The sequence below is a fragment of the Nicotiana tomentosiformis genome, chromosome 7 (assembly GCF_000390325.3).
Source record: "Nicotiana tomentosiformis chromosome 7, ASM39032v3, whole genome shotgun sequence".
In the NCBI taxonomy this organism is placed as follows: Eukaryota; Viridiplantae; Streptophyta; class Magnoliopsida; order Solanales; family Solanaceae; genus Nicotiana; species Nicotiana tomentosiformis.
In genome coordinates, this window is record NC_090818.1 from 11,083,720 (window position 1) to 11,103,831 (window position 20,112).

At 36.1% G+C, this 20,112-nt stretch overlaps 2 protein-coding genes across 2 annotated transcripts; one reads left to right on the forward strand and one right to left on the reverse strand.

Annotated features, from left to right (window-relative positions):
- The first annotated feature begins 1,801 nt into the window (after positions 1-1,801).
- LOC104100073 (uncharacterized) lies at positions 1,802-3,673 on the forward strand. The gene has a single exon (XM_009607236.4). It carries the CDS (start codon positions 1,978-1,980, stop codon positions 3,523-3,525), a length of 1,548 nt encoding a protein of 515 aa, XP_009605531.1. The 5' UTR covers positions 1,802-1,977; the 3' UTR covers positions 3,526-3,673.
- A 13,893-nt stretch (positions 3,674-17,566) lies between these two features.
- Positions 17,567-18,265, reverse strand: LOC138895241 (uncharacterized). Its single transcript, XM_070179913.1, has 2 exons — positions 17,883-18,265; positions 17,567-17,798 (listed from the first exon to the last, which is right to left on the reverse strand). Exons 1-2 carry the CDS (start codon positions 18,263-18,265, stop codon positions 17,567-17,569), a joined length of 615 nt encoding a protein of 204 aa, XP_070036014.1.
- Between the last annotated feature and the right edge of the window lie 1,847 nt (positions 18,266-20,112).

The following is a 20,112-nucleotide window of genomic DNA, read 5'->3' on the forward strand; positions in this document are numbered from 1 at the left end:
ACTGTATGCACTCATGTTTTTTTTTAAAATTCTAAAGATCTGCCTGGACGATAATTTGGCCTCATCAAGGAGCTTATCCCCGTGCTATCTGTACAAGACAATTAAAGAAAAAAAATTGAAATATACATACACGTATCACGATAGCACTTAAGTTGTTATTGTCTTTGAATAAAGAGCTCTTACAACAAAATATAGAACAATATATGAAACTTTAGTCTATGGTTTAATAACGCCGATAAAAACAAGATCATTTGTCGTGTTGATAAAGTTAGTAGGCACCTGCTCCGAAGATCTTCCAACCTCAAAGGATTTTGGCAATGTCAGTTAATGTAGAAATTAAATCTTGCACATATGCAAAAAAAAAAAAGTTACTAGTACTTGACAAAAATCTTTAATATCATAATACCTCTTTTTTTTCTAATTTTTTATATTTGATAAAAGTATATATGTTATTCCTATGTTCTTCCAATATTTACTGTATTACCTTGCTGCCCGCTCGATTCCGAGGAATAAAGGGAGGGCGACTGGATCGCCCCGGCGGGGTCACTCTGAGATCCTTTCATCTCTTCTTTTTTTGTGTTGAGAGAGAGTCGCCAAAAGGCTCATTCCAGGAGTGAAAGAGAACCTGGCTTGCTTAGCAACCAAAGCTTAATTTACCCTATTCAAGCTTTCGTTAAAAATACAAAAAAATCTTTGTCAAGGTCAATTAATAGATGTTTTCCTTTTTGTTAATCAGTAGTCACAACTCTTATATTTGAGCAAAATAAGGGATAACACTTTGATCAATAAAATAGATTTATAATTGATTAATAATTATGCGTTAGATATTACACTATCAAAAGTTGTCATAAAAGAATAAGAACTTGACATGCAAGCATTATTAGATTCAAAGTTCAAATAATATAAAACTTTATCTTGCTTCAATATACTACATGGAATCAATTTCATCTTTAGAAAATTAGAAAATTGAGTTTCCTTCTTTGATAAAAATTTTAAACCCGTACCCGCACCGTACCTACATAAAATTTAATTTTTTTCCTTTTGACCCGTCCCGCAATCGCATATGTTTAAACTCGTCCGGCCCCACATGTGTCTAAACCCACACCGCCCCACTGCCATCCCTAATCAATAGTGCTTAGAATATTTTTATTTTTATATTTGTGAAACTTTAATTAAGAATATTACAGTTTATGACTCTATACACTAGTTAATATTTAAGCCGAACAAACCGAAGTTATCGTACCGAATAAACCGAAACCGAAAGGAGAAAAACCGAATCATACCGAATTTAATTAGGTATGGCATTGATATAGCATTTTAGGAAACCGAATACTTAAAATACCGAATCGAAATATTTAAATACCGTACCGTACCGACCGACAAACACCCCTAGTCGTTATCATATAAAAGATTAACATGCCTCACTCATGGTAATTGGTATAATAAAATTATCATTATATAGATAAAAGAGAGCGAGAAAGAAGAATTAGATATTATTTGATGCTAAAATACTTTTGCATTAATTGATGAGTGACTATATAATTATGTGTTGATTAGACTTTGCGAGATTCTTAATATGTGTAATGATCTTTATATAAATGTATCTTTTTATTTAAAAATAATTTACTTAAAATTTATTATTTTACTCTTAATAGTATAATTTTAAAATCACAGAAAATATTACTACATTATATTTAAGATCATAAATTGAAAATCCACACTTAGTCAAAAATATTTGATTTTTGGCAAAATAAACTTTTAGTGGGGACAAGGAGAACGCGCTCAAAATAATTAGAGGACAAGCTGGTTATTCCCTTACCCCCCTCACAAATCTATTGCCGCCGCCATATTGTCCACTGTTATTCCCAAATCTCAATTTATCCTCACCTTTCCTCTCGTCGTAGTTTCCAGAAAAAGAAAAAAAAACTCAAAAATTCGCTCAATCTCTTCCCAAATCTCAAATTTTTCCTCCCAACCATGTTGCTATCGCCGGGCCACTCCCCCCGCCACCTTTCAACACCGTCTGTCGCCGAGCAAAACCCTAATTCAACCCTTATCACCACCACCACCACCAACAATTGTTCTTCAACAGTACCAACCAATAAACACCGTAACAAAGTACTAGATGAAGATACCTACGTCGCTGCAATAGAGAAAATAATCGAGCGCGATTTCTTCCCGGATATCCCAAAGCTTCGTGATCGGCTCGATTGGCTGGAAGCGGTTCGCACAGGCGACCCGGTTCAAATCCGAGATGCTCAGTTAAAAATCATCGAGCGAAGGGGAGGTAAAGCTGTTGGATCGAACACTGGAGGTAAATTTCGAACCCCCGGTTCAACTTTCTTTCGAAATTCCACTACCCCATTTGATGATCCTTACAAAACCCCTACCCCTAGTGTAGTTAAGGGTAATAATTTGTCTAGTGCTAGTGATAATGCTGAGGGTGATGGTGAGGTGGATGTGGATGTGGACGTGTCATTGACGTTAGATGAGTTTTTTAGAAGGTATACGAGTGAAGACAATGAGAGTTTTTCAAAGATCATAGAGAAAGTGAATAGGAAAAGGAAGGAGAAATATGGGTTTTTGTTGGAAGGTGAAAACGAGGAGGATGTTATGTTGATTGAGGATTCTAAGAGGGCTCGGGTAGTTACAGATGGATATGGGACGTCGGATCAGCCAGTGGCTACATTGGAAGGGTGGAAATATTGTGCTAAGAATTTGCTGATGTATCATCCGGCTGATAATGGGGAGGTAGCCTTGACCGAAGAGGAAAGAGCTGAGAGGCTTAAGGGATTGACGAAAGAGATTAGTAAGGTGAATACGAGGTTTCATGTTAAAATGATGGAGTCTCAGCCTAAAGAGGATGAGACAGTAGCTGTGCTTTATACACCCGTTCATGGGGCGACTCCGGTTTATTTCCATGATAGAGGTGAGGATAAGTTGAAGAGCTATGATTTGGAAGATCTGCGGAAGACCCCAAATCAGTTCTTTGTTGAGTCGGGAAAGAAGGCTGAGAATGGATATAGTTTTGTTAAGACTCCTTCGCCCGCGCCTGGTGCGGATGAATCTCCGTTTATAACTTGGGGAGAAATTGAAGGAACACCTCTGAGGCTGGAGCAGGAGGACACACCCATTGATATAGGTGGAAGCGGTGGAGGCCCTCAATATAAGATACCAATGCCACCCTCTAGAGATATGAAGGCTCACTCTTTATCCCGTGAGGCTGCTCGTAAGTTGAGGGAGAGGTCAAAGATGTTTCAGAAACCACCATTACCTTCACCAGTTAGAGGAGGGAGTGCTAGTCCAAGTGCACGCACTCTTTCACCTGCTGCACAGAAGTTTATGCGAAAGGCAATCGCCAAGTCTTCTCACACTTTAGATGAGTCTCTCCGAGCAAGTTACCGTGGTGCAAGTCCTGGATTGAGTACTCCTAAAACTGGTAGGAGTTTGTCAAGGTTAGGAAGAGAAGGTAGTGCAGATTCCAGGTCACCATCTGTAAGAGAGGGCTCTAATCCTCCTTGGTAATTGTACGTCAGCAATGTTTTATTGATAACTACCTTTTAACTGTACTAATTCTTGTCTTCTATACCTGAGCTTTACTTAATATTGTCTTTCATCAGTTGATGTCTGTAAATATTGAAGTCTTGAATTTGCTAGTTTTGATTATGTGTCATCCCTTTTTCTTGTTTTGCTTATAAAAATTTACTCATCACTGTATGAACTGAGAGCTTTAGTTTTGTCAAGTAAGTTGAGCTATTCCCTTACGGGGAAGCTTCTTATCCATTTGAACTCCTTTTGAAAGCGATGGAAATTCTTGGTGGCAAACTGATGATCTTTCAATTTCAGCTATTTTTATTCTGTAGTAGCTTACCTGTTTTGTTTTGGTGTTTCTTCACACTGTTGTTATTTATAGAGGCGTAATTATAATCATGACCACGTAGCACCAAGACATGTATTTGACCTCCTTTTTTTTTCTTCATAAGGTAAGGTATTTATAATAATTAATAAAGAACCAGCACTAAGAATGTGCTGTGATGAAGGATTATTGTATTACCAAGAGATTTTAAGAGGTTCTCCCTCCGAAGTAGGAGAATGACTTTACCAGTTAGAAGTGATAAGTAGGAGAATAATCAGTTGTTATATTCATGTTATTTTCGCATGTGAAGTTATACTGTTGAAAAAAGAACAAGCGAGTATTATATTTCAAATCTTTCTCTGCTCATACTGTTGATTTTTCTTACTGTATTCTGATAGTGGCAAGTATGATATATCCTCTCGGTCTTTTGCTCATCATAATCAAATTCTACCTATGTAATATTATGAAAGATTCATGATCATTGCACCTTGTAGTGCTTGTGAATATTGTTGAATTTGTTCGGGTGATGAAGATAAAGGGATATCAAACGAACAGTGAACTCAGTCCCCTTTATTTGCATAGTAAAGGATATTTAATCCCCTGATATCTTATCCAAAGACTGGTGCTTATTACTAGCAATGGTGGAACAGTATATATGGAGACCAAGTTCTTTTGTTAGGCCATCTATGGTTTCTTTGATGGATGAGAAAAAATAATTAGGAGCCTCATAGATATTGGGTTATGGTATCTACATTCTTACTGGTGCCAGCTCTTGTTGAGACAATAGGTTATATTTGTATTGGCAGAGCAATTGTGCTCACTTTCCTTCTTGCCTCTTGTGATTTTTTTTGGAGAATTGTTCTCTTCTTGCTTTAATGCAGAAGGGTTGGACAAAATCTTTCGTTGTTTTATGTTGTAATGTGTCATATAAGAGAGATACAATAACAACATATCCAGTATTATCCCACATCGTGCGGTCTGGGGAGGGTAGTGTGTACGCTGACCTTACCCCTACCTTTGTGAAGGTAGAGAGGTTGTTTCCAATAGACTCTCGGCTTAGGAATCATATAAGAGAGATACAATGGTTTAAATGGCTGATAAAGGTGACAATTCCACAAGGGATTTTTACATTCCTATACATTATTTGAAACCTTCTTACCTTCCATGCTCAAGTTTCAATTTAATTATATGGTCATATACAATTTATCAATTATATACAAATAAATTTTAAATGAGTATCCCTTTATATTAGGAATTGAACAAGGAATATCAGTTATTTCCTTATTCCTTTATACTTGTCCACTCTCTCTCTTCGTGTCTCTCTCTGCCTTTTCGATTGTACCCATCGTCTAGCTTTCTTTCCAGTAGTGCGATCTTAATAAAAGAATATGATATTTGGCAGTGGAACTTTCACACTTAATTGGTTATTATAAAATTTAGAGTTCACAGGACAAAGATTGCTAACTCAAAAGTGTGGATTACAAACATTGAAAAGAATTACTCCCTCCGTTTAAATTTATGTGAACCCATTTGACTGGGCACAAAGTTTAAAAAAAAGAGTGAAGACTTTTGAACTTGTGGTGTAAAATGAGACACATATATATTGTGTGGCTATAAATTATTATATAAAGGTAAATTGTTTCCAAATAAGGAAAGAGGTCATTCTTTTTGACACGGACTAAAAAGAAAATAGGTTCACATAAATTAAAACAGAGGGAGTACTAAATTCAAGACGAAGATATTGTAGTAATTCATCAATGGATTTCTTGATGTATAGAGTTTCCTCCATTGGCAGCCATTAAAAAGCTTTGAAGCTTTGAAATTGAATTTGGGTTTTCAAAAATCATTATTTGTTTGGATTGGGTGTTGTTGCAAACAATTGGGAATATTGTTTGGAGTTTATATCTCAATTTTGAGGGTTTTTGGTGAAGATTAGACTTGATTTTGGCTTAATTTCAGATTGAAACTCGAAAAAGAAGAAGAAGAAGAAGATATGACATATAATATACTTACGAAATTGTAGTAAAGATGTAGTAAAATTGTAGGTAAATTGTATTCTGTTGTAGTTATAGTATATTTTTTTATTTGAATATTGTATGAAAGTTGAAAAATAGTTGTATTATGTATGAATCGTTGTATAAAATTTGTATCTAAGTTATCAATACAATCTTTTTACATAAAGTTGTTGATATGTATCAAAATTGTATTAAGAGAGTAAGTTTTGATTGGAATTTTAGAGAGGAAGAAGCACACCCCACACACAAAATATATACAAATCAGATACAAAATATACAAAATACATGTTGTATAAAAATGTGTATAATAATTGTATTTAAGTTGTATGATATTGTTATTGTATTTAACTGGGTAGAAATAATGTACGCAAGTTGTAGATAAATTATAGATTAGTTGTAAATAAGTGTATACTGTATAGTTAGTTGTAATTTAATATTACAAAATCAAATGCGATGTGACTAATTCAATATTACATTCCAAGTCGCAATTGACTATAATTTCATTGAGGGTAAAATTTGATTATGTAATTTGACCAAATAACTTGTGACTATAATTGTCAAAAATGTCGATAAGTTCAAAATGTCTCTGTGCCAATTCTCAGTACTTGTACTGAGTATTGCCATTTGTCTAAGTAATAAGGAGCTCTATTTTCAAGTTGGTTATGTGATAGACCTGCAGGCTTTCTGTGCTTATGATGTAGTTTTGATTTCCTTCGCGTTACGAAAAGTAATGCATGTTTAAGGAAATCAATTGTATTAAGCTGATAGTATAATCAGATAAATATTATTCGTCGAAAGACATTTGCTAAAGAAGAATTTTGTGATGCTTAATTGTGTGAATATTAGAGTTAAATGCCAAGAGGTGTTGTTATGTCAAATATCACCAGTTTCTCAAATTATACACGGGGAGGCAACTAGATTTTATCATCATACAATTATTTTTTAACTTTCATACAACATTCAAATAAAAAAATATATATAACTACAACACAATATAATTTACTTACAATTTTACTACAACTTTACTATAATTTCGTAAGTATATTGTATGTCATGTCTTCTTCTAGTTTCAATATGAAATTTAGCCAGAACCAAGTCTAATCTTCACCAAGCACCCTCAAAATTGAGATATAAACTCCAAACAATATTCCCAATTGTTTGCAACAACACCAAATTCAAACAAACAATGATTAAAACTCAAATTCGAATCCAAAGCTTTATGATAGATTAGTGTTCGAATCTTCAATTCCTACGACCTGGAGGTTACTTCAATAGGTTGATTGGCAGAAGATAATTTTTAGGCTTACCTTATTGAGAGAGAAAAATGGTGAGGGAGAAAGATGAAGAAAGAAAGAAAAATTGATGAGAGATGCGGCAGTGAGGAAAGAGGAGAGAAGAGAAAAAAGGAAAAAGATGTAATTAAATCTCCTAATTCAAGACACTAATGATGGATTGTATATAATTTATAAGTAATCTTTGTTTAGGATGGGTAATATACAAAACTAGAATAATTTTGATAAATAAGTTTTAAATATTATATAGGAATGAAAAAATCTATTCCACAACTGCAATCTAGATAATCTTATTTCCTCTTTCGAATTTGATGGAAGTGAAAAATACATTTGTAGATTATTCATATTAAGGTAGTTAATTGAAATTGGAACTTAAAATTTGCGTAATTAACATTAAGGCATGATCTGAACTGTATTCTCAAAAAGTGAAGGCAGACCAGAGTAACATCATTGTGGTTTGTCGTATGACAGTACACTGCCATTTCAAGTTTGATTACAACACAGATGAATGCCGAACAACTATCACTACAGTGATTAGGATAATCATGGTAAATTATGTTGCTAAAATAACAATAAATTAAGTGTAATTCTACAGGTGAAGTCTAGGGAGGATAGTGTGTACGCAGATCTTACTGCTACCTTAAGAAAGTAGAGTCTATTTTTGATAGACTCTCGACTCAAGGAAAGATAAAAAAAAAAAGATAGTAATGGCAACAAGTATTAATACCACCAAGATAATAAGAAAACTGAAGCGATAAAAATAACAAGTAGTGATATAAATCTAAAAATAAGAAAATACAAGACTAACAATGATACTGGTGAGGACAAGGGAAACGCACGACTACCTGCTAATCTTTTACCTTAATTTTCGATTTCCATATCCTCATATCAAAATTTATATTCTCAGTAAGCTGAAGTAGCGTCGTATCATGTCTAATGACATCTCCTCGATACTTCTTTTGTCTGATTTTACCTCTCAGCACACCCACCAGAGCGAATCTCTCACCCCTCCCTATTGGGCATTTGTGCCTCTAAAGTTATGTTGCGAAAACATGATCCATAATTAGAAATGTGTTTTCCTTCTACCTAAATTTTGATTGATAGAGAGTTATTTGATACTTGACATGATTAGGTAATTACCCTTGCACGTCACTGAGCTTGAAAATAAGTTTCATATCTTTTCATGTGATTTGCTTTGAAGTCTGCTGAAAGCCATTATTAACGTTATCATTGCACATCATGTGCTTGAATTAATTTTGAGTTCATCAGATGCTTTATTTACTTGTGACGCTATTTGAACTGATCCTTGAGCGAGTCCAGAATCAAAGTATTATTTTTTTAGACTCAAAGCATAAAATTAGATGAAAAAAATAACTGATAATCATTTTATGTAGCACATGAATTATATACACTATACTTTAACGACACGTTTGTCCATTACATATCCTAAAGTTGAAAAGACAGATAAATATAACGCATCAAATATATGCACTATGCATGTATTAAAAAACAGCTAGTCTTCTTCTTCGGGACAGAAGCCCAAAAATGTTCCCCCCCCTCCCCCCCTCCCATTTTTAAAGCTTAAAGCTCCATTGGAGCTCACCCGTCTGCCAAAAATCGTGTCCCGTCATTATTTTAGCGAGCTAACACCCGATCCAAGGTGTTGTCGTGTAGTGAAGCTCTTTTATTGTCCGTTTCTGTGGTCAAATCTTCATAGTTTCTCAATTCAAAAAATGCCCCCTCCCCAAAATTTAAAGCTTAAAGCTCCATCGGGGCCCACTCGCCCCTCAAAAATCGTGTTTCATCATTATTTTAGCAAGCTAACACCCGATCCACGATGTTGTCGTGTAGTGGAGCTCTTTTATTGCCCGTTTTGGTGGTCAAATCTTCATACTTTCTCAATTTAAAAAATGGTCCCCCGCTGCCCCTGATTTTTAAAGCTTAAAGCTCTATTGGATCACACCCGTCCCTCAAAAATCGTGTCCCATCATTATTTTAGCGAGCTAATGATGTTGGGCATATTTCGATATGTGTTGATGTTACTTTACCCATGTTTTAACCGCTTTTTGATGCTATTTGATCTTTAAAATGCCCAACATAGTTTAATTATTGGTTTTATGACTAATTGAGTTGTGTGTGATGAATTAGGGTGTTTGGAGTACAAAAATATAAAGAAAATGTGCTCTAGGCAGAGGAAGAAGGGTTGGATGCGTCGCATCCAACCTAGAAAAACTACATCTTTCGTGCACCCTTAGCAGTGAAGTCGGCCCATAGCGTCCGCCATAGCATCCGAGACTGGGAAGTAGAAGAGAAGGGTGAATGCGTCGCGTCCACCCTCACATGCAAAGTTAAGAAATGGAGGAACAAAGGGTGGATGCGAAGCATCCACCCTAGCATGCGAAGCTGAGAAGTGGAGGACGAGGTGGATGCGACGCATCCACCCTAGCATCAATCCCTGAAGCTGATTTGGATTAGAAATAGGAGAACTTTGGCCCACGACTTTGGTACGCAATATATAAGCTAAAAACGCCTCTTTTAGGGCATCTAACATATTGGAAAGAGGGAAAAAGCCACGACAAAGCTGTGGAGGCCGGAATTCATCAAGTTTCATCTTTCTCCTACCAAACTTAGTAATTTTTATGTTTCTTTGTATGATTTGTTGTTTGGCTACCATGTCTATATGGAGCTAAACTTCACGTTCTAGGGTTGTGGTTCTTTCATGACTATTGTTATTCGGATATTGATTTTGACTTCTTGATTTATCATATTAGTTTATTTATTCAATCTTGCGCTTATTTATTTGATTGCTTGATCACCAATTGAATATTATCTACGAATCTAGAATTGAACTCGAAAGTGGGAATTCTATATTGCATACAGGATTGAGTAGGGCAAGTTCTTGAACTCGGGCATCGGGAAACAGATTCGTGGTTAGGATAGACATATACCTAATTGCCTTGCTTGGTTGATTTATAGGAATTATAAATGCGTTCTTGTTGATTCTAACTCCATAGACATATAGGCGTTAGGTTAGCTTGAATAGGCGAGTAAGAACTCGACAGATTTTTATGAGCAATATTAACCCTGTCAACCAATAAGCTAGATAAATTAGTCGGCCAATTCAATTTAAGAATACAATAGGATTGTTAGATAGCCCATAACCTTAGATCGTTTTCATTACATTGATATCATAAAAATCTGCTCTTTCTCTGTTCAAAGTTCATTATTTATATTTTTTATTTAATTAGTTTAGAATCAAATATTTTTAGGTTTAATTCTTGTTTAGATAATTATGATAGTCTAATTTAGTTAATAGTTAATCATAAGTCCTCGTGGGTTCGACATCCGACTTTTAGTCTCTTTATTACTTGACGACCGCGTATACTTGCGTGAGTGTGTTTGGTCGCAACAAGTTTTTGGCGCCGTTGCCGGGGACTTAGAAATTTGCTATTTTTCTAGATTAGACATTTTTTTTTATCTATTCATGTTTTTTTATTATTTTATTTTAGTTAGTATTTTTTATTTATTTTAGCATGGCATCTTGGAATAAAAATTGTTCGAATGATGGTTATTCTTATTTTGATGATCCTTGTCCATATTGTGGAGGACCCCACTGGTGGAAAAATTATCAGAATGTTCCCAGGAGCGAGTTGTGCGCACAATCTCAATCCTTTGAGTGGAATATTTGTAATATGTGTGGTGGTCAAGATGGCCATTGGGATGGTTGTCCTAATTTTGTTCATCCTTCTCTGAGCCCTTATTATGATCTTTCTAATGATATTTCTGAGTTTGATAGGGGCAATGAAGTGCAGGATATGGAGCCTGATGCATATATTAGGGATATTCTGAGGCAAGTAGCAGAGCAACAGGATGAACTCAAAAAAGATATGAAAAGAATGAGGGCAGCAATCACAAGAATGAAGGCCAATATGGAAGAATTGAATGAAGAGAGCGAGTACCAGCAAGAGAAAATTTTTGAAAAAGAGGAGATTTTGAGCCAAACTTGGCTGGCAGAACAGGCTGAAAAGTTAGAAATATATGAAGCTCAACATGAGGAACTTACTGATGGGATGAGACACTTTATAGAGGGAAGATCTAAACTGGGACAAGGGATCTATAAATTTGTCACTACTATTCACGACTTGCAAGATAAATTAAATGCAAAGGTTGTTGCGTCTATCGCCCAACAAAATAGTAATGAGTTGTCAGAAGCTGAAAAGGAGCTTATACGCCAAATTGAGGAGCTAAAAGTGGAGAGCCAATCATTCGAGCATATTTCTGTTGATGATGCCCATGTTGAGAAAAGTACACTAGAGCCATGCGAGGTAGCAGATAATGTTATATTTGAAGACTCTAATGTGTGCACATATGAGGATATAAATAGTAATACAATTCTAAAGTTGGGGCGTGTTGGTCCTCATTCTAAATATTTTTCGACATTGTATTTGGATGATGACATGGAAATCGAGTCATCTAAGCCTTTGGAGGAGTCAATGGAAGAGGAACATGATGCCTATATTTTTGAATTTGTCATGCCAAAAAGCAAAAAATACATTCCTCATCTAAAGGCCGAGAAGTGTAGAGTGAAAAATTTATTACTTGGCCTGGTTATCTTTGTAGCCCCACCACTGGAGCATAGCCGCAAACTGGATGCCATGTTAGGGGCTCAATTCATAAGTTCGAGGTGGAGGCAAAAAGTGGTTCACGTCGTGCCGCTACGTTAAATCAGGCGCTTGTTGGGAGGCAACCCAGCGTTACTGCTTTCTTTTATTTTTGTTTACTTTTTATTTTATTTTATTTTTATTATTTTGTAGTATTTATTTTTGTTTTGTAGGATTATGAGCATAGGAAGCAAAGCCATTAGAAGAGTGCAAAAGCGAGCTAGATGGTGAGGACTAAGTGTGGGGTGCCCACACAAAGGACGATGCCTGGGGGAAGTCTGAGTACCTCGTGAGCCGCTATTGCTTCGGCCTTTGGCCTACCAGGGAGTCTCGTTTACCCTCTTATTATTTATAGTATGCATTGAGGACATTGCAAAATTTTAAGTGTGGGGTGAGGAGATCGTTTGGATGAGTTTCTGTGCTATTTTAGCTTAGTTGTAGTACTCATTCTTAAGTGCAGTAGCTTTTGTGGAAAAAAAAAACGAAAAAAGTAGAAAAATTGGACTTTTCCCGATGATTGATCTTCTAGACAATTTTCTTGAGGGATTAAAGTCTAAACAAAAATCCAAAATATGTCTTTTAGCTTTCTTTAGGTAGTAATAATCCCCTGTGGTTTTTCTTTGTGCCTCGGTTCTTTTCCATGGGATGTAATTTGAACCAGGTAGCTTTTTTCTTTCCGAGTAGATTAGGAATTTAGGGAATAAAAGGAGCAAGAATGATGAACCTAGGCGCCCTTGACTTGTTTGATAGTAACATATTTATGCTTTGGCATGTGTAGTATCTTCTGTATGATTTGAATTTATTGATGATGCCTTGTTAAATTGGATAGCATGTTTTGTGGCGCCTATGTCTCGTTTACATGACTTATGTTCACCTTGTGTTTAATACTTAATATCTCGTGGCTCCGTGAATACTTGCATTACTTGAGAGTCGGAATGTGATCGTCCTTAGTGAGTCATGTGCCATGTGTGGTGAGGTTTTTTGTGTTGTCCATGTATTGTACTTGTGTCTAGAACTTGCCCGGTATGTGAGTTGAAGCGAAATTTTAGGTGATGCTCGGTTTGAAAAATGATTTTAGGATTTCTTTGATCTTTTTGAGCTTATTGCTTATCACAAATAAAATCTATCCCTAGTTAACCCTTTTGAGCCTGTAGACCTTTTATTTGGTACCCACATTACAAGCCTATACCCTTTTTATTCTTAATTGACATTGTTTTGATCCTTTTACCTCTTAAAGCACTTTAATTGTTAGATGAGCGCTAAAAGAAGTAAGAAGGGACTAAGTGTGGGGTGACTTTTGAGTGGAACCAATGAAAGAAAGAAGGGTGCACTTATTTTGTAAAATAATACACCACTAGCGGAAATTGAAAGAAAGAAAAATATAAATGAATAAATTGTTGTCTTGTTCTTGCTAGTGGGTATGAATTAAAGTAGTGCTTAAAGAAAGAGGAAATATTGTTGGGGTGATATTATTTGTGAAATTGAAGTGGTGTTGAAGAATTTGCGCTTAAGTTATTTTGTGATGTATTAAAGTGCTTAGGAGGGTGAGTCACTATTCCTTAAATATATCCTACCCGTCCCTTAGCCCACATTACAACCATGAAAAAGTCCTAATTGATTTTAGATCGAGCGAGCTTACATTAGTAGAGATTTACATTAAGGGCAAGCCTATGGTACTAATTTCATGCATGTGACTTCTTTGTGAGAGTGAGCGATTTTCTTTGATATATGTGAGTCATTAAAATATATTTGATCATGAGATTCGAATGTGTGGATTGAACTCGCTCTCTTGTTCTTGTTGTGAGGGCACATGGTTTCACGAGGGATAGGTAACGTTATTAGACTTCTCTATGATGTTGGGTGTTCAAGCCATGAGTGCATAGTGACATTGAGTCGGTTTTTGAGGTTAGGATTGTTGTGAGCATGTTGTCTTTGTTCGAATATTTTTAAAGAATGGCATAAGTAAAGGGAAGGGTATGTGATGCATAGCCTAGAGCCTAATTGTTGCAAATAACCACGGTCATAGGTGCAGTGTGCTTTGAATGATAAGAGCTTAATTTTGTTTCGTCTACTATAGTGATGGTTTGTTCGAGGACGAACAAAGGTTTAAGTGTGGGGTGGTGATGTTGGGCATATTTCGATATGTGTTGATGTTACTTTACCCATGTTTTAACCGCTTTTTGATGCTATTTGATCTTTAAAATGCCCAACATGATTTAATTATTGGTTTTATGACTAATTGAGTTGTGTGTGATGAATTAGGGTGTTTGGAGTACAAAAATATAAAGAAAAGGTGCTCTAGGCAGAGGAAGAAGGGTTGGATGCGTCGCATCCAACCTAGAAAAACTACATCTTTCGTGCACCCTTAGCAGTGAAGTTGGCCCATAGCGTCCGCCATAGCATCCGAGACTGGGAAGTAGAAGAGAAGGGTGGATGCGTCGCGTCCACCCTCACATGCAAAGTTAAGAAATGGAGGAACAAAGGGTGGATGCGAAGCATCCACCCTAGCATGCGAAGCTGAGAAGTGGAGGACGAGGTGGATGCGACGCATCCACCCTAGCATCAATCCCTGAAGCTGATTTGGATTAGAAATAGGAGAACTTTGGCCCACGACTTTGGTACGCAATATATAAGCCAAAAACGCCTCTTTTAGGTCATCTAACATATTGGGAAGAGGGAAAAAGCCACGACAAAGCTGTGGAGGCCGGAATTCATCAAGTTTCTTCTTTCTCCCACCAAACTTAGTAATTTTTATGTTTCTTTATATGATTTGTTGTTTGGCTACCATGTCTATATGGAGCTAAACTTCACGTTCTAGGGTTGTGGTTCTTTCATGACTATTGTTATTCGGATATTGATTTTGACTTCTTGATTTATCATATTAGTTTATTTATTCAATCTTGCGCTTATTTATTTGATTGCTTGATCACCAATTGAATATTATCTACGAATCTAGAATTGAACTCGAAAGTGGGAATTCTATATTGCATACAGGATTGAGTAGGGCAAGTTCTTGAACTCGGGCATCGGGAAACAGATTCGTGGTTAGGATAGACATATACCTAATTGCCTTGCTTGGTTGATTTACAGGAATTATAAATGCGTTCTTGTTGATTCTAACTCCATAGACATATAGGCGTTAGGTTAGCTTGAATAGGCGAGTAAGAACTCGACAGATTTTTATGAGCAATATTAACCCTGTCAACCAATAAGCTAGATAAATTAGTCGGCCAATTCAATTTAAGAATACAATAGGATTGTTAGATAGCCCATAACCCTAGATCGTTTTCATTACATTGATATCATAAAAATCTGCTCTTTCTCTGTTCAAAGTTCATTATTTATATTTTTTATTTAATTAGTTTAGAATCAAATATTTTTAGGTTTAATTCTTGTTTAGATAATTATGATAGTCTAATTTAGTTAATAGTTAATCATAAGTCCTCGTGGGTTCGACATCCGACTTTTAGTCTCTTTATTACTTGACGACCGTGTATACTTGCGTGAGTGTGTTTGGTCGTAACAGCTAACACCCGATCCAAGGCGTTGTTGTGTAGTGAAGCTCTTTTATTGCCCGTTTCGGTAGTCAAATCTTCATACTTTCTCAATTAAAAAAAACTCTAAAAAGAGGTATTTCGAATCACTTTTGTAGTATAACTCATGTATATAATTGACTAATTAGTTGTTTTACTATGTTGTATGCTTTTTGTGATCATTTTTTGATTTTTTTTATTTTTTATTTTTTATCCGGATTAGTTTATTTATGTGCAAAAAATTATGAAAATTGTATATTGTTCTTTTGTTGAATAATTAGTGTTATATGTGACTTTAGTATTGTAAATATAATAATATGTGACTTTATTGTTGTTTAGTACCCTTTAGTGTTATGTTGTGCCGTTTAGCCTAATAGAACTGATAATAAATTTTAATTTATGTTAGTTGATATTATTTATGACCATTTAGAGTAGTGTGACTTTAGTGCTCTTTAGGATTCTTTAGTGTAGAATAAAAACTATGTGCCCTCATTATCTAACATGGTTAGAGTACTCAATTATGGATAAAATGTTAATCAATTATTAAGTGTTTATTAAATGTATTATTAGATAACAATCAAATATTAGATATGAATCATAAAATAATTAGTTGACAGTACAAAAGAGATGCTACTGGATTTATGTGAAAAATATAAAGTTAACAAGCAAATCGTTAAGAATGACATACATTGAAGAAACTAACATATAAATAATTATTTAATTTATCACCCTAAATAATAATATAAAAACTTTATCGATTAGATATTAATATAAAAAATATTGTAATATATTTAAAGATGTTAAACGATTAAAGAAAAAATACTTTAATTAATATTATTCAAGTTACAGACATCGTCATGGATCCTCCCCATGTGCACCGTGGACCTGCTGTTCGAGAGTTACTATTGCTCCAGGGTTGCCATAGGTCTTCACACATCTGGGATGGACAGTTGCTGTCCCAGACCTTCCACCCTAGACGTATAGACGATCTTTGGGAGTTCATTAGGGACCACCCACTTAATCCCCGTACAGTTACACGCCTTGAGCAGACGGGGTTTTATCGGATTATAGAGATCGGCCGGTTGCAGTTCGACTGGCCCCTGATCACGTCTATGATAGAGCGGTGGTGATCAGAGACTCACACATTTCATCTACCTATCGGGGATGCTACCATCACGCTAGAGGACATGGAGGTTCTCTTCGGGTTGCCCGTTGATGGTATGATTGTCAGTTAGCCGCATGCTCTTAGGGATTATACGAGAGAGGACTATCTACATATGTTGTAGAGGCTCACCGATTTTCAGCCTGCGGAGCCGACTGCTATGAGTGGTGCTAGTTGATTGCAGCTGTCGCCCGTTAGGCAACATCTGGTGGCCCTGTACGCAGAGATTACTAATGACTCATCGGTAAAGGCTATCGAGCGTCAGACGAGGCTGTTGCTGCTGATGATGATTGGTGGTATTATGTTCCCGAACACTTCGGGAAACCTAGTTAGCTTGCGATTTTTGCATCATCTAGAGCGGCTAGATGAGTTACCTACTTACAACTGGGGTGGAGCTGTTCTAGCCTACCTTTATAGGCAGCTGTGCCGTTTGTCCATTTGGTTCCGTATCTACGTTCTTTTTTGCACTTGCCAACAACGCAAATAATCCTTGTTACACACCATTTTAAATGGTTCTGGCGGCCAATAATGCTCAGCACCCACTTGTTAGAAGTGACCACTATAGGTGTTTACGTATGCGGCAACACTATATTCTTTATCAACGTACCTCGTCACCGCAAAACCAGTATGTTGAAAGCACTTCATGGCATGTGAGCATGGCAAGTGATAGATCGACCATTTCCTACACGAACATAATCTTCTAGATTCATTGATGGTATAGGTATTATTACCGTGCTTTTGATACAGACCAGTGCGGATTTCAAAAATATTTCGCTCGATGCAATAGTGTAAATATGTATGCCACTTTGCTCGCTTCCTATATTTCTCAGATCGTTTCATCGGGTGTGGCATAAATTGAACACCTCTTTATAACAAGGACGATGTACTTTGGGATCTTTTAATAAACCTCTCTGCCATCTGCTTGAATGACATCCGCACCATGGCAGTGAGAGGCAATCGACAAGCAGACTTCAACAACCCGTTGAAAGACTCTGACACGTTTGTGGTCAAAATTCCCCATCTTCTGCCACCATCCTTATGAAAAGTTCACTTATCAAGCTCATGTTGCATCAACCAATGATAAGCTTCTGGGTCTTCTTGTCTAATCAATTCCATTCGCCTCTTGAATTTACACTCTTGATGATTTATTGCAGCCATCCACATTAAATCATGTAAGCTCTTGTTCGGACAAGCCCGCTGGTAGTTGTCCTTCAAGTGCCTAACACAGTAACGGTGGTAGACATACTGTTCCTTCCATGCATCCAAAGTTTGTACAGAACTTAAAATTCCACCATGCCGATCAGATATTAGACAAATACTTGAACGTTATCTGACGACGTGCTCCTTCAAGTGGTTCAAAAACTATGTCCAAGTCTCTTGACTTTCATTGGCACAAATAACAAATGTGAGAGAAAATATGCTTCCATTAGTATCTATTGCAACGACAATCATCATCTTAATAGCATACTTTCCATAGACATGAGTACCATCTATGGAGATTATCGGCCAACAATAAACAAAACTGTCAATGGCTGGTTTAAATGCCCAGAATACATATCTAAATATGAATTTTGATATTCCCAGATTCCGCTCAAACTTCCATTCAACAACAGTCCCGGTGTTAAAGTATTGCAAAGCAGCCATGTACCTGGGTAGAGCAGAAAATGCCTTATCCCAATTACCATAAGCAATATCAAATGCACATTTACCCGAGAAATGCCTTTCTTTTGGTAATGGTGTAGCCATATACTTGGTGGACAGATATTATACACTCTTTAATCTTGTTCTTTATGGAAAATTCAATGTGTGGAATCAAGATAAGAGAAATCAAGTCAACATTCAAGCTAAAATTATTCCCATTGAATGTGTTCATATCACAAGTGTGGGTGCCAATGTATTTTCCCATAATCCACATATTTGTTTTCAACTTTCTCGCACGCAGCATCCATCTACAACCTTGAAACCATCTACGACAAATAACTGTATATACTTGCGGAGATGACTCATGAACCTCGATCTCACGACACTCTTTTATGCTGTAAATTCGCACCGCCCTGCTAAGGTGCGCTTTATCAGCAAAAAAATATATTCTTTGACAATGTCGTTGGTCTAGATTCATCCCACATTGTTGTCTAAATATCATCAATATCCCTTGTGAGGGCATCCACATCCGATATACTGGACAAATGATCAAGGTAGGGAATCTCCCTTGAATGAAAGGGCATATGAGATTCGTACACTCTAGGTCTAACGGGAGGTGGAGTCTGCATATATTAAACATACTCATTGGTGGCATCATGCTCCCTAGTCAAATCAAGTTGCTCATTCTCATCAGCAAAGCGCATTTTTTCATCATCGTCGCCTTTATCAGTGAAAGATGTATCATCTACAGACTCATCAACATTGTTGTCATAATCACTATCATTTTCCTGACTCTGTGCATCTGCCAGATCTTGATTAAATATATCATCTTCGGGCAACTGAGTAAGGAAAGGACCTTCATGTTACTCGTTTTCACTGCACAACCAATAAAATAATGAGTTTCTCAAAGTCATCCCAACATTATATATTAATTTTATCTCATAACTTACAAATTCATAATTTGTTGATAGCCCATGATGCACATTATCGAGTTGCTGATGACTCCGAATAGACCAACATGATCCAAACCACCAAAATTAGGCATATTCCAACTGTTGGTTAGTTCATAATTTGTAAAATTCATATCTAGCCGGTACCCCCTTTGGAATATATGAGTGTTAGTACGAATATGATACAAAAAATAAAATCATACTAAAAATAAGAAAAATTAAAATTTACCACTCGGCGTATCAATTATGTAAACATGGGGAGAAATTATGTCATTGCTCCTCATTAGCCCGTGGAGATAAGTTTATATCTAGTTAGACTCTTTCAAACGGAACTTGTTCGAATAAAACTGCTCCAAAAATACCACCAGATGATTGAGGGTTATCCCTATTTTGCGAAATCTCAATATTGCGGACGTCTTCAGACTTGACGTACATTTCCAATATTTTTATCACAAGAAGTTCCCGGTGTTCATCTGAAGTCCTCAAAAAATCTTTCAGAGTTTCATCGTTTTTGATGTTAAACTCAGCATAACAAGCAACCCCTTGCGGAGTAAGAGAATATGAATATCTTTCGGTTACATTAATATTAATTGAACGTTTACTCATACTCATTCTTTTACATATCAACGTTACCAATCTATCGTACTCTAATGTAAGTGGCAACTTAACAATACAATATGGAGAACAACTATAGTGTACTGAGTTATTCTCCACGACAACCTCACTCCCCCAATATAATGCAACCCTAATTTTTCGCTCTTCAGACATTATGAAATGCAGAAAAAGTTAAGTAAATAAATATTTCGGAATGAGTAAGGAAAATAAAAAGAATGTAGAAGACTAAATTTTTTGAAATGGATATTTGAAGAAAGAATGAAGCTCCTTAAATAAATAAAAAATCTGTGCGAGGGATACAATAATTGGAGGGTATAGCGCAGTTAATTTATGTGCTATACTCACCAATTATTGTGGGTCGGTCAATTAGCATGTATAGCGCATATA

Excerpts from the sequence above, each read along its gene's own strand:
- LOC138895241 (XM_070179913.1), bottom strand. The coding sequence starts at position 18,265 with ATGGCTACACCATTACCAAAAGAAAGGCATTTCTCGGGTAAATGTGCA. Across the intron at positions 17,799-17,882 it reads AGTCAAGAGACTTGGACATA|TTCTGTACAAACTTTGGATG; the intron begins GTTTTTGAACCA and ends TGGAATTTTAAG.
- LOC104100073 (XM_009607236.4), top strand. The coding sequence starts at position 1,978 with ATGTTGCTATCGCCGGGCCACTCCCCCCGCCACCTTTCAACACCGTCT.